The sequence below is a fragment of the Phalacrocorax carbo genome, chromosome 23 (genome assembly GCF_963921805.1).
Source record: "Phalacrocorax carbo chromosome 23, bPhaCar2.1, whole genome shotgun sequence".
NCBI lineage: Eukaryota > Metazoa > Chordata > Aves > Suliformes > Phalacrocoracidae > Phalacrocorax > Phalacrocorax carbo.
In genome coordinates, this window is record NC_087535.1 from 837,952 (window position 1) to 852,854 (window position 14,903).

A 14,903-nucleotide genomic window follows, 5' to 3' on the forward strand; every position below is an offset into this window, starting at 1 on the left:
CTACCTTGCTCCTCAAGTGGCATTTCTCTCCATCAGCATGTGTAATCTGAAATCTTTTGTGCAGTCTCTTGATGCTAATCCCAGTCTGTGCAATTCCCAATATAGCTCATGGGGTTGACTCCTCCAAGGATGTCCTGTTTGCTGTGCTGAGCTACTCTGTTCCTTCTTCAGCATCCTAATGCTCCAGCCGTGCTGTGTGCCAGCGTGGGTCCTTGGGCAGCTCATCAGAGGCAGCTTGGCTCTACAGTCCCACCCTGCCCTGCCCGAGGAGGGAGGGGCCTTCAGCAGAGGCTTGGGTACCCAGATTCAGGGGATGGAGAAAGGAAGGGGGCAGGTGACGTCTTGGAAAGAATGACCACAGCTCAGGGCCCTGGTGGCATGGGTCCCTGTGTCTGGTGCAAGAGAGAGCTAGCAAGTTCATTGCCTGCTCTGATCGTCATGTAAATGGAAGGTGACTTCCAAACAGAGGAAGACGCTTGCAAAACTGAATTGGCAGATGCACAAAGTGCTATCTGGAAGCATGAGGACCAAACACTTCCCTCCTGCGGTCTCCTTGGGCAAACTGATCCCAGTTTGCTGTATCTTCTCTCACAAGAGCAGAAGCCTCGACTGACAGAAATGTGTCCTCACTGATGCAGTTCAGGCTCTGAACCAGTCAGATGCCTTTGAACCAGGCTCTGAACTTTGGCTGAAGGTGACCCCAAGCAGACATATTTTGCAAGATTATAAAGAAAAAAGAGAGAAAGTAAAGCAGTTCAGGTGAAAAGGTACTTCTGGAGACACCGCATTTTTCCGTGGGTTATGGCTCTGCTGTAAGGCTTACCTCCTTTGCAGGACTCTGCCTATTCTTTTTTGCCCACCAAATCCTCACACCACCCCTCTTGTACCCTGCCAGCTCTCCAGCCTGGCTGCCCCGTCCCTGGAGATGCTGATCTTGTGCTGAATGTCCCCAGGCCTCCAACCCTGGGTCTCCAGACAGGCTTGCTGTGACCTGTCAGGGGTCCCCAACTCCTCTGACTCCTTGGGCTTCATTTTGCTCAAAGCATTCCCCTCGGACACAGACCCTTTCACAGGGCAGCTTAGCAAGAGCAGCTGCCTGTGCCAGAGAAGGGAAGCCTCTGCCTCCAGAAACGTGTGAGAGCAAAGTGATTGCCTATGAAAAGGAGGAACAGTCACTGCAGGCAGCAGAAATGGCAAGAGAGGCAAGCTGCGAGCATGTTTTCACCATGGGTGTGCTGATGCACAGAAGCTCTGCCCCACACCATGCTCCCTCCTTCCAGCAGCAGCACGCAGCAGGGGGCCAGGGGCCGATCACCAGCAACTTGTGCACCTTGGGGGGTAGGTAGAGGTCCCCAGCTTCCTTCCCGCAGTTCAGAAACGCTCTGCTGTAGACCAAGCTTCCTCAAGCCTGCCTCCTTCCCCTGCCTGGCAAAGTGCAGCAGCCTCCTCCGTGCCTCCCCTGCCTGAGTCATCAGCTCCATGGTTATTGTCTGTGCATCCCAGCGACCGAGGTCCCCACTGCTACGCTTTGCGGTCAGCTCCTTTTGTGTCTTGTAAATGATATGTGCGTGGCAGCGCCTGTGCTCCCAGGACCCCCCACGAGATCCCGTTCTCAAAGGCTTATTTCGACCTTGTTAAATAAATCACATTGAATTGAAAACATATTTAATCTGGTACCTTCATCAGTTAGAGAACAGACAGGAATACGGGTTGGAACAGACACTTTCTGGGCACTGCTGCATTTTTAAATGGAGAACAGAGCTGTGTGAGGAAGGATTGGCGGCTGCAGGCGTACAAGGCATGACCTACAGACAGGTTCCCCCCTCCCCAGCAACAGACCTTTCAGTGCCACATAAACCCTGTAAAATGGTGCAGCACCATGTAAGTGAGAGGCTGGGATGTTTCCGGGCCAAGCTGTCAGAATTAAACCTTGTATAGAGGTTGCTGCTTGCTCCTGGCAGAAATCAAGTACCGTTAGTACATGGCAACCTTCCCACGGTGGCGGGGCGGGCATGGCTGCTCATGGGACACCCATGAACCCTGTAGCACTCCATCACAGCCTGGCTCCTCCTTATAACTTGCCAAAAATGGGCCTTTTTAGGACATGATTAGTTTCCCAAATTAAAACACTGACCTTAGCAGATGAATCCCACAACAGGTCACTCCTCTCTCCTGCGCACACTTGCACATCCCCGCTCTTGCATGTCTCTGTTTAGGGGATGGGGGCACGGCTCCAGCCTGGCTGAAGTCAGACATGTGCTCTGGGTCCTTTCACATCCCCCTTCCCTCCTTTCACTTATCGCAGGCACTTGCTGCATCTCATCATCCAGACCATGCTGGGGAAGGGCACACACTCTCCGCATGTGTTAGCTGCTACCGGGACAGCAGGGTTTATGCTGATGCTACACAACAGAAATATGGCACCTAATGATGTAGTTACTTTTCATACTCTGGACTAATCAGGCAGCTCTTCCCAGCCCAAGCTCAACCCCAAGCCATGACCTTGATTCAAGGCATCTGAGTAAGGCAGTCTGGCCGGTGCCGGGCAAGAAGTCAAACTAAATGGTCACGACGGCCCCCTTGGGCTCTCAGACTACCAATTAAATCATTTCCAGTGCTTGATTTGGCCACAGTAACCGGCACGGCTAGCAGCAGCGGGGTAATTACATTTACTGGCAGCTTGGTTAGATGCCAGCCCAGGACAGGTGGAAACGCAAGTCCTTATCGGAGGCTGCACAAAGTCTCCCTCCAAGGCACTGCAGTCACATCTCGAACTGCACTGGGACTGAAATAGTCAGCAAATGTCCCATCTCCAGCTTCTAATCTTACTGCATCTTCAGGTTTATTAGCTGCAAATTTGTGGTGTTTTGTGGCTTATGGAAGAATTTATAGTACTATATAATTTTTTTTTGGCTTCCTGTGTGGAACCACTAATAGTCCCTAACAGGCAGAAAATTGAACTGAGACTCTTTCCCCTCCTTCTCTCCTTTTGGCCCAACTGAAGATATTAATAGTTCCAGGGTGCATGTTGTCAGCTTCAAATCACCCTGGCAGTTAAAGCCCAAAATAACTGTGTCTTTGATGTCAATTTACTTTTATTTCTAAATAAACAGCAGGGTTGGTTAAGATCTTCCAAACAGGAAGCTATAGGCTCTCTCTAGAAATAACAACAATGGAAAGCCAGCCAGTTCGTTGTGTCTTGGGCAGAGCGGGTGACCTTTAAGAGATTTTCATTTTAACTACAAGAACAGTCAAGGCTCCTGTCGACATCCCACTGTGATGCCTGGAGCTGCTAACTTGGACCCCAACTAAGGAAAGTGGTTTTTTAAAGTCCTTTCTCTTGCACATCATTTCTGAACCTCTTGGCTGGGTGATTTTGCTTCCAAAAGCCCTTGATAATCGTCAAAACTCTTGTCCTTATGCCATACCCATTACTTCTTTTTTTTTGTTATGAGATTTCCTTATTGTTTTTGCCTAACCGTGGCCGGGGTGCGCTAGCATCCTTCCAGCAGGTAATGCTGGCATTGGGTCCGCTTTCCCAGATGTGCCAAAAAGGGCAGCACCCCAAGCCAGGAGACCCCACATGTAGCATGCAAAGCCTTGGGGCAGACCCCAGAGCCGGGGCAGGTAAGACCCCAGCAGTGCCAGGTCCAGCCCCCTTGGCCAAGGGGCCTCCCTGGCCAGCCACGGCCACGCCAGCCCATGTGCCACAGCAGTGCAGTGGGGATAGTGTCACCTGGCGGCAAGTTTGGCTTTTTGCAGCCAAACATGGTTCCAAAGCTGAAAGCACTGGGGAAGGGTCAGAGTGTGCAGCTGGGACCAGCAAAGCTTTGCCCAAGCAGCTCAGATAAGGCAGGGAGAGAAAGGGGACACTTGGAGGTGTTTTCTACAGCACATCCATTTTCTATATCCACACAACACCTGGAGAGGGTTTGTAAATGACGTACAGTTCACTGACATGCTCAGTGGAGGAAGTTTTGTTGCCATGGAAGTCAAACCACAAAATCCTTCCCGACCCACTGAGCCCAGACTCCTTCCCATCTGCCTTGACCCTGTGCCAGGAGAGAAGCTCTAGAGACTCACCGCTGGGCACACAGGCTGGGCCGAGTTTATCACGGGAGAGCAGGCGGAGAGGACCGATGTAGCCCCACTGGTACCAGACATCTGTGGAAAGATCCAAGGACTGAATTTTACTAAAGGAGCAGAAACTTCGCGACTGCCACGAACATCCACAGCCTCCCCTACAGTGAAGGTTGGAGGCTGTTTCTGGGTCATTGCTTGAACCAGAGCTCGACTCAAGTTTCGGGAAGGAAGGAGAAGGGAGAGAGAAGTCACCCTTGTGTCCTGGTTTGGGTCTGGGTTTCAGGGAGAGCTGCCCCACTGCAGGGAAGAGATGACACCTGGGGACCATCTCAGGTACCGGCTTCTTCCAGCCTCCGCCATCCAGATGAGGCTCTGAAATGAGCAGAGCTTGGCAGAGGGCAGCGCTGGAGGCAAGTCAGGGCAGTGCGAGCGGCACACGGATCAAGAGCAGTCGGATGCAAGCATCACTCAGGGGAGCTGTTAACGAGCACAACGGGGTTTGTTTCCCAGAGGGAGGCTCAACTCACCAAAAACCAGGGAGCACCGGCAGGAGCGAGCACAGGCACATTGTCTCTCCTGAGCAGACTGGGGCTGCTGGCACCCAGGCTGGAGCAGCGTGACTACACCTGGTTGCACTTCCACTTTCCAACAAGCCCAGTATATGCCAGCATTCAGAGGTGGCTTTTTTTACCCAGAGGGAGCTGCTGAACACAATGCTCTTTGTGCGGGGGGAGGGAGGCACCGAGATGCTGTCAGGGCTGGGAAAGGTGTGTGTTCGCTCAGGAAGAACTGGTCCTGTACATACTTGCACACACACAGAGGTACAAACAAAATGTTCATCTGCTGATGAAAGACCAGCCTGCCTGGAAGAGACATGGGCTGGAAAGGAAATGCCTTTTTAGAGAACGACAGGAGCAAATATTACAGCACACTGAATTATTCCTTGTAAATAATATTGGTTACAGACCAGGCTCCCTTTTTCTGTTAGTGAATCACAGGTGAGCCAAGACTCCTCTCTGTTGGGCAATATTTTCCATCTGTCAGCTGCTCACAGACACGTCGGGTATCGCCGGGGAGAAGCTCAACCCAGCGCATTGCACAGAGCTTCCCCAGCGGCAGCGACACGACGTCGGTGGGCTGAGCGTCATCTGGGGACAGGGCTTACAGTGCCTCTCCTCCAGGGTCGGTCCCTTGGCACCGCACAGGCTCATCCCAGCCCCTCAGTCTGTGGCACGAGGGAGGGAAGCGGGGCAGGCAGACATCCAACCTTGAGTGACCTCTGCAGCTTCCTGCGCTGCTGTGAAACCTCGCTTTAACCTTGGAAAGTCACTGCAGGGTGAGACCTCTAAAGGTGTTAAGCACCTTACCCGCAGGTAGAGGTTTGGGACTGTCAGTCAACTTAGGCTGCTAATGCTCTCTGCTTTCATTCAGTGCAGTGATCTGAAGGTTCATGGGATTTGACTGATGCTTTCAAAATGCCCGCTGGTGTCCCATCTGCATTTCTAATCGCTCCACTTGTTCTCTTTGGAAATCCCCTCCTGCTCCTCCCTGAGCTTTGGTGAAAGGATGCGCATTGTACAAGTCCTTCCCTGCCTTCCCCTGCGTACCAGAGCCGGTGTGGTGTGCGCGCTTAGCTCTGGCAGGGAAGGACAAAGGACACCGGACACGTACCGTCGACAGAAGCCGGCTAAGAGCAGCCAAGCAGCTGATAATGAGCTACGTGCACCTTGCAAAGAGTGAGGCATATGAGCAGACATGTGCTGGGCTATTTATTCTTAAACAGATCATTTTGGGCTCAAGCAGAGAACACTGGGAAAAATCACCGAGCTGCTTGGACGCAGATGGGAACTGAGTGTGCCAGAGCAAGCTCTGTGGGAGAAGCAGAGCTCTCACATCTAATAGATGTGAGCTGGTGTGAGGAGGGGATGTATCGTTCCTGTTGCACTTGCTGGGCCCTGGGGACATGCAGAGCAGCTTCATGAGTGCAGGGACTCTGCTGTTGCATTGCAGGTCGGACATAGCAGGGAGGCAGAGCTTGTGGTCTTGTCACCAGCCCTGTGCTCCTCTCCTGCTGACTGCCAGTGCTGGCGATTATTAGACTAGGGGAACACTTTCCAGACCTTCAGGGGTAGGTCCTACAGGAGCAGGATTCGTTTGCTCAAACCCATACAGGTAGTGCAGGCAGCCAGACTCCCTCTGTAACTGGAGGAGAGAAAATAGCCTTTGGTGCGGGGAGACAAACCCTGCCACAGCAGGACCCGCTGCATCCCATGGGCTACAAAGGAAATCCAACAACAAGGTCTGATATGGACGTTGTCAGAGCTATACAAGACAAAATCCATCCAAGACAACCTCATTCCATATTTTTCTTCTGGTTTTGTCCCCTATCCTATAATTCCCTGGTAAGTATTTCCTAAGACATAAGTTATATAAGCCTGGAATCCTGCAAGGTGTAAGGGAAGACCCATTTGGAGTTGATTTACTGCGTAAATACCTACAGGGCAAAGCCAAGATGGTGCTGTAGAGTAATTCCCAAGCAGGGACACTGTTAGAGGAGAAGACTATGTAAGAGAGAGGCGGGCCAAAAGAGATCATAACGTAATTACCATGCCTGGGCCCAGAGGATGAGAATTACAAGGTAATTGGGCAGCAACTCATTGCTGTGTAAATGCACAGTTATTTCAGTTCTGTAAACCACAATCCAGGTTACATGGTAATTACTTTGAGGTCCATTAAGTGTAATTATACAGTAATCTCCAGGAGCCAGTAATTACCCTCATGCTCCAAAGTATCTACCACTTAAAACTCTGTGAGTTTCATGCAGGTAGGAAGCAGTCGCACGGTTTTCGGACTGCAGTGTCTTGGTCTGTGGGATAGCCAGGCCAGGGTCAAATGTCACCATTTCAGCTGGAACTTCCTTTCAAAGGAGAGCGTTGGGCATGCTAGCGGAGGAGTGCTACACATCTAAAACCCAGCCAGCCTCCATGGGCCCCCTCCAGCCAACAGCAGGATCGGTACCTTCGAAGGGCTGCTCCTCCTGGGCTGCCAGCAGTGCCCCATAGCTCAAATAAATCCTTTTTCAGAGGTGCCAGCCCATCCTTGGAGAACAAATGCAGCCTGCAAGGTTTCATTCAGGCTCAGATTTCTCTTCTGGTTGCCAAGTAATGACAGGTAAACTCTACATTTGTCATTGCAACCAACATATTGTATTTTACTTAATTTATTATACTGCAAATTAAACTTAACACTCAGCAGTGTCAATACCTCTTGCACATCACTTCCACCTATGGCTCACAGTTTCCAATGTGGGGTTGACCGCAACTATCAGAAGACCTAGGCCTTCCCATAGCCCGCTCTCCCCACTGGTCCCAGTCACAGTGTGTCCCAGTGGCAGAGAGCCCTCGCCCCCAGGACAAGCACCAAGGGAAGAGTCCCCTGAGCCCCTCTGCACCACAGAGTGAGGGGGCCCAGGGAGAGCCCTTTCATGGAGCCCAGAAAAACTGGAGCTGCTCTTGTGTTTCTCATCCTTGATAATATCCCATTTTGACCTGATAAGGCAAGAAAAATGACTCACAGCCAAAGCCCCTGGGAGGTGGGGACGGGGCATTCCAGCGATTCGAAGCAGCAGCAGCACCACAGCCTAGTGCTGGGAATGGAGGGACACGGGGAGAAGGAGTCCAGATGGCAGCAGCCATGGCTTGGACTGGCTCTTGCCTGGCAGTGCTCCTAGCAGGGAATATTCCTGCTGCAGGAATGTGTGAGGTTTCGTTTCCAGGCAGTGGCTAGATCAGCACGATAGGAAAAGCCTGTCTCCCATGCTTAACAACCAAGTTTCCATGCCTTCAAAGCACAGATACACTCAGTTGAGTTCCTACAGCCATGTTAATGAGTGTTTTTCGTTCTCTGTCTTTCAGGGACCTAAACTACAATGAGCTGCTGGAATTCCCTGGGGCTATCAGGACGCTGGGCCGACTGCAGGAGCTGTGAGATTTTCTATTTATTCCTTTCCAAAAGCATTCCCAGATGGAGAGCGACCAATAAAGCATCGCGTGTGCTCTGACTTGGGGAGACCGCTTGGTCCAAGCCTTTCTTTTATCTTTCCCAGCCCTCTCTACCATGCACATAAAAGCAGTTTATCCCCTCGATTTCCATCAGCTTTAATCACCTCGCCATCAGCCTCTGCACCATGGCTGGCAGAGTGGAGTTGGAGGTCCCCCGTCAGGCTTGGAGCAGGTTCTTCCTGCAGCTCTCTACATTCTTCTGTGGCGTCTGATGAACTCAAAGTCCATCTGAGCTCCAGCAACTTCTAATGTCCATTCCCCAGCTTGGGACCACAACCATGGAGTTATCCGTGTTGTTGTGAGGCTATGGCTTCTGCAGGCCCTGTGCCACCTCCTCTGACGTGCAGAAAGTGTTTGATTTCCTTAGAACAAATTTATAATAGGGATTACAAAAGTTTATGACCATTCTAGTGGCTAGCTCTCTCTTCTCTAACCGGTCAGCCTGGGAGACACTAAAAATGGGAAACCATCCCACTTAACACCCAGGAAAGTAGAAGCCCCAAGATGGGGTCAAGTCAAGTTGATGTGGATCCACAGTTTCTGTGGACCCTAAAACTGTGTCACACCGGTGACAGTCTGGGGTGGGACAAAAGCAGCTGCTTTGGTGCTTCTGGAAGGCTTGGAGTAAAAACATGACACTACTTTTTTCTTTTACTGGAAGAATATCTTGTCAGGAGATTTCTCAGATCAGACCAGATGTCATCGTTACTCTGACATTCAAAATGAGAATAAGATCCTTAATCCACTTTGAGATCGCTTTTGAAATGCCCGTCACTAAATAAGAGGCAAATTTCAAACAGCCATCCAACTAATCACACAGACTCCTCTGGGATTAAACAACCTGGGCATCACCCAGAGCCTGGTCTTGGTCCTGGGCATGGGATCCCCTGGCTGCTTTTGATGTACAGGATATCAGACGGTGGCCACAGAGCTCTCTGCTGCTGCAAAAGTTTGCTGATAGCAATTTTCTCAAGCTTACCCAAAATTAACACAGCTACATCTACAAATACTTCAGTCACATGGGCCAACTATTCATGGTAGGCTGCACTCTGGGTAGCAGCTGTCGAGCTGTAATGGAGCCCATCCATAAGAACTGTAATTCCTGGAGGGTATAAAATAAGTGTGTTTTGTTTGCTCCTTGTAATCTTGGTGTGTTCGGTGAGTGACCTATGGAGCACCAAGCTATACAGAGTAAATGCAGCAGAATGAGGGGTTTGTCCTGCCAAAGGACAGACCTTGTTCACTTGCTGGGATGATGCTACAGCTGGGACAGGGCCTACATCTCCTATCTGCTGTGTTTTGAAAGCCCTCTGCCTTTAAAAATGTTGAGGAAAGAAGGTGTCCCCAAGCCTTTCTCATCCATTAATATCAAGATATTTGTTTCTCCCAACAGCGGTTTTCATAACAACAACATCAAAGCTATCCCAGAGAACGCATTTGTTGGGAATCCCCTCCTCCAAACAATGTAAGAAAATTAAACAATATTTTCTAAATCCTTATATCTCCCGGAAACGGGCATTTCTGACAGTTGCCAGCATGGCTGCAATCTGACATTTTTTGCATATAGGTCAACACACACTGGAATTAGCTCCTTCTCAGCTACGCCTCAGGTTTTTTTGCCATGGGTTCTCCTTTCCCCACAGCTGAACTTTGCTGCAGTACAGGCTGATAACAACGAATTAACAATATATGGGTGGTCTGCACGGAAATCTTGCTGCGCATAACAGGATTTGCTAAGCCCTGGTTGACATCTGCCTGTGTTTATTCCTTGTGTTTAGAAAAGCTGCTAGCCAGCTACAGCAGTAGCTATATGTGTCGGGGAGCTGAGACACCACATCATTGTGTGTCTACCCCAGACCCATGGACACGAAGCTCTGCAGATAAATACACCCAGTTGTCAGCTCATTTCCCCTCTGGCCCAGACACAGGTAGAGATTTTTGGACAGTTCTTCCCTGAACTACACTGATACTGGAAATCACGGCAAGTGACAAAAGCTCTGCTTGGCCGGTCTGGGAATTAAGTTATAGAAATACCAATGTCTGGAAAGCCATGGTGACACTGGGTGAAAACAGCCACTGCTCCAGTCAAAACAAACCAGCCTCATCCCCATCTTCCTTGGGCCCCATCCTTGGAGTGACATGGGGGTGGGACACATCCAGAGCACTCACGTCCCTATTGGATCTGCGCATATAAAGCCTTTCACAGTCAGGGAGGGGAAAGGGCTTCTTGTAGGAGATGAGTCAACTGACTGTGACAAGTCGGAAAGATGCTGGTGCTGTGGATATGTAAGATCAGAGGAGGTGTCATCAAGCATAAAGTCTTTCCCAGCAGGGTAACAGCACTATAGCAGGGTTGAAGGAGGGCTTTGCATCTTTCTAGCCTGCCTGGTTCAGGAGGACCCTAAAGGGCCCTTCCAAAGCAGCAGAAGACCTCAATTGTACCAATGTTCAGCCAAAACAGGCTAGTGGGAGAGCCTGGGGTTATCTGGAAAACAGTACCATCTTCTCTTCATGCACAGCAGAATCTGACCAGCTACTCATTTCTTTTGCAGACATTTTTATGACAATCCCATCCAGTTTGTTGGACAGTCTGCTTTCCAGTACTTGCCAAAGCTTCACACTCTGTAAGTTCACCAAGCGCATCCTCAGACAGGTGACACATCCAAGCTCCAAGCCCTGAGAGCTGGACAACTTAGTGGCCTTCTCCATTCCTCTTTTCTAGAGCCCCTGTGCCTACAGGGGACCATAAGGCCACTCCTCTGGCCAGCCCCAACTGCAGTGAGCCAAGGTGTAGTCACTGCAGGTGTTTTCTGCTGAGGAAGAATAATTTTAAGAAGGGCATTTTTGAGGGAGCAATTCATTTCTCCTGCCCACCTAGCTGACAGGCACTGGAGTCTTCTCGGATCTTTTACTGGGCAGCCAATGGTGGCAGCGCTTCCTTCACATGTCTGGCCCTAAGCCTGCTCCAGGGCCACCACCAAGTGGTGGGCACCATCTGGACCAGAACGCCTGCTTCACACTGGCTGGCCTGGACTGGCTGGCTTTTCAGCTAACCTGTTGTGGCACAGCACTAAATATTGCGGCAGAAGCAATCTCAGAATCTCTATTTATAAGCCTCACCCAGCCTCTCGCTGCAGGAACACACACTCAGGCAAAAAAAAATATAAATCCTTCAAATACCCATGCATTCTTTAGCTCCAAATGCATAGACTCTGGGAGGCTTGGGTGGGATGCCCTGCTTACATTCCCCATAGTAATTGTTTGGGGGTTTTATTTATTTTGGGTAGGGATCATGCCAAGAATGTCAGTGGTTGGGGGAGGGTCTGAGCTTGCCAAGCCTCCTTGCATAGAAATGCCCAGCTCTGGCTCGCAGTATCTGCGCTGCGTGAGACGCCTGCATCACCACCCGGCTGGCAGCGGCATGCTGATGAGAGGGGCACCTTTGGAGCCGGGCCTCTGATCACCACGTTGGGCTGTGAGGAAACAAATTTGCCACCATGGCAGATGGGTCTGGGACCTGGGCGGCTGCACTTGCTTCTGGGTCCTCTGTCCACCTCATTTCACCCTCATTTCTCTGCAGGTCCCTCAATGGTGCAACAGACATCAGAGAATTCCCAGACCTTAAAGGCACCACCAGCCTAGAAGTTTTGTGAGTGGCAACTCTCTCCCTTTACCCTGCTATTTGTGCTCTTCCTCCTTCAAGGCGGCCCAGGCTGTTTCAGCGAGGACAACTTTGCAGCTGGTTGTCTTCAGCTCTGCCTCTCCCTGGTCACTCACCTCTCTGCTTCGTTTCACCCCTGTGGCTCCTGAAAGCAGCTTTCCTCTCCGTGAGTTGCTCTCGGTACTGTTGAGTGTGCTCCAATCTTTTTAATTATTATTATTTTTTTCTTCCTTCCTTTCTGCGTCTGTGAAGGAACTTCGGGTGCAGCGCTTCAGCATGGTCTGCTGAGAGCCAGTGTGTGCCCATCCTGGGACCAGCGCTGGCAGCGCAGTGCAGTGCAGGAAGCCTCTGCCACCAGGCTGGGAGCTCCTGGAGCTGACCTGGTCCCATCTCACACCACCAGACCCAGGAGAGCAGGAGCTTGGAGGGCATGCCGTCTCTGGCCACACACAGTTCTCCCCTCTAGGGCACTGGTCCACATGCTATGCCCAAACTGGGAGCAGAGCTGAGTGTCTCAGCCCAGGAATGTGACCCGGCCATGCCTTGCCTCAGGGACACAAGGACACGCCATCTGTCCCCACACACAGGTTTCTGAGGCAGCCATGACTCCAGGCAGATCCCCAGTGGGGGTCTGGGGTGGCAGAGCATGCCACGGAGGGCGCTGCCACCTGCCCTCAACAGGGCCAAGGTCAGCAGTGAATTCAGTACTCAGCAGCATCCCAGAATTCCTTACAGGCAGATTCACCTTTACCAAGTCCATCAGCAGTGTCCATTTCCAAGTCAGTTTTTGTTTCTGTCCAGGTATTTCGTTATCCCATTGATATTGTCTCTCCTGACACCATCTGGGACCAGTAGCTGGGCTTGTGGGTCACAGAGCCTGTGCGCTGGATCTCAGTTACACCATTTTTTCTCTCTCTGCCTCTCCTCTAGGACCTTGACCCGAGCAGGCATCCATTTACTCCCCGGAGGGATGTGCCAGCAGCTGCCCAGCCTCCGAGTCCTGTGAGTAATAAGTTTCTCTGTCCTGCCTGGTCTTTAGAGATGTACCATCAGAAACCAGGCTTTCTTCTTGTCTAGCTCAGGGAGGGGACCAGCTGTGGAAGACCATCCTGTGCTTCTTGTTCCCATTATCTTTTCCTCTTTTCCATGCAGAAAACACCACCTTCTTAGGCACTGCCTTGAGCTCTGCATGTTCTTGAACTTGCTTGCTTCATCCCAGTGTGATGCTCTGGACTCAGGGCTGCAAGTGATAAGGCACATCCACGTTTGCCCCTCCTTGCTCTGCACCAGTGGGACTGTCTGCCCCATGCAAGGAGCGTAGAGAGGGTGCAAACGATGGTGGGTAAGAACGGCAGAAGCATTTCAGGGCTCCTAGCTATACAGAGCACAAAAACCAGGGGCAAATCACGTTCACACAACGCTCTGCCCCAACATTGGCTTACTGCAGTTGGCGCTCCAGCAAGTGCCATCATCTGAGGGAAGGATCCTGTTCACTTCCTGGGGGGGACAGGCCTGACCTGACAGAGACCAGCAAGGCCACATGGACATGGCCCCTCCTGTGGTGCAGCAGTGGCAGATCAGGGGTTTGCTCAGTCTCTAAGTTGCTTTGGCTTTACCTGCTTGGCAAGGCACTGAATGATGCTGCATGGGGGGATGTGCCTTCTTCTTTAACTTGGTACATGATGAAATCAGCATCTCAGAAAGACTCCTGTGTCTTGTCGGGAATCACACCCCTTGTTCCTGAGATCCTCGGCTTTGTCTGCAGTCGAAGACATCCTCAGGAAATGAGTCATGAGCCAGATTTATACAAGTTTGCAGCCTTAGGGCAAGCAGGAGGCTTGCCTCTCATCAGTCTTTATACAAGCAAGCTGAAAATGAAAACAAGTCTGTTCCAGGAAAGCAACAGGAGTGAATTCTTGATCACAGAAATTGGAAACAAGAGAAAAACATAAAAATAAAAGAACACAATTTGTAACTTAGCAGATCACAGCATTTTGGCTCCAGCTGTCCCTGTAGGGAAGGTCTCTCATCATTAGACATCTGGACCAATTCAGTGGACATCTTGCCACCAAAGTGTAGCCCTTGGAATGGCCCGGGCTGTAGGGTCCCAAATGCTCTGTTTATGTTTGCAAGTTATCAGACTGTAAACCTTCACAGCAGAGCCTGGTCTTCATCCCTGCCCCCTCCCTGTGGGAGAGTTTTATTGGGACACCCCAGCTTGTTCCTTGTTCCTTGTCCCTCTTTCCTAGTTAATTTTACCGACATTAATTGCATTGCTTTCAGAGTTTGGAGAAAGAGTATGTGGGCCAATATTTGTGCATGTTGACATCTCTCTTGCCTTTGAAATATGTTGGCCTTCTGCACCTGCAGAGCTAGTGGTTGTTCTCACTGCTTTCGCCCACTTTGCCAACCCCTCGGCAGTTCATCAGGTTGACGTTATGACTGTGACACATCTGAACACAGATGATACAGTTAACGGCGCCTTTCTGGCCTCCTACTGCTGACGCCACGAGCCACCACAGGGGCGTGAGGCTCACAGCCACGCTGCGACGCCAGTCTGTGCATGGGCACTGAGCCCAGCACACCCAGGCAAGGCAGCCTTGCCCAGCTTGAGCTTGGCATCAACCTGACATTGTCCTGCTGCTTTTGTCCAGGCTTCTGCTTAGGGCACAGATTTGTCTTTCCTCTCAAGCAGAAATAACTGAAACTTCCCTGAGCAGAGCTAAAGTCCCTCGAAGCCACTGGTACCTTCATCCTGCTGTGTCCACAACGCAGTGTCAGTGACTGAGGCTGCTCTGCTGGTAGATACTGGGCTGCATCTGGTTACCCTTGTTCCGGAGGAACCAGAAATAACTGCTGGGGCTGCATTCTCCCTCCATCACTGTCTAGCTAAGCTAGTGCCTTGTCAAGCCCAGTGGATTGCCACAGGGACCAGGAAAGATGCTATAGCTCTCTCTCCATACTGGGTGACAGTCTCCAGAGCCAAGCACAGAACTTATGCTTGCTTTTCCCTCCCTCCTCTTCCAACCATGGAAAACTGGTGGAGAGAGGGTTGGCAAAAAAATAAGTCATTGAAATGTTTTAGCAGCAACTTATTG

General features: G+C 50.9%; 1 protein-coding gene across 1 annotated transcript in view; it reads left to right on the forward strand.

The window, feature by feature from the left end:
- LGR6 (leucine rich repeat containing G protein-coupled receptor 6) overlaps positions 1-14,903 on the forward strand; it is a 144,160-nt gene that overhangs the window by 112,156 nt on the left and 17,101 nt on the right. The window contains exons 7-11 of the mRNA XM_064471878.1: positions 7,998-8,066; positions 9,538-9,609; positions 10,697-10,768; positions 11,725-11,793; positions 12,736-12,807. Coding sequence (XP_064327948.1) covers positions 7,998-8,066; positions 9,538-9,609; positions 10,697-10,768; positions 11,725-11,793; positions 12,736-12,807 — 354 coding nt within the window. The remainder of the gene's footprint in view (positions 1-7,997; positions 8,067-9,537; positions 9,610-10,696; positions 10,769-11,724; positions 11,794-12,735; positions 12,808-14,903) is intronic.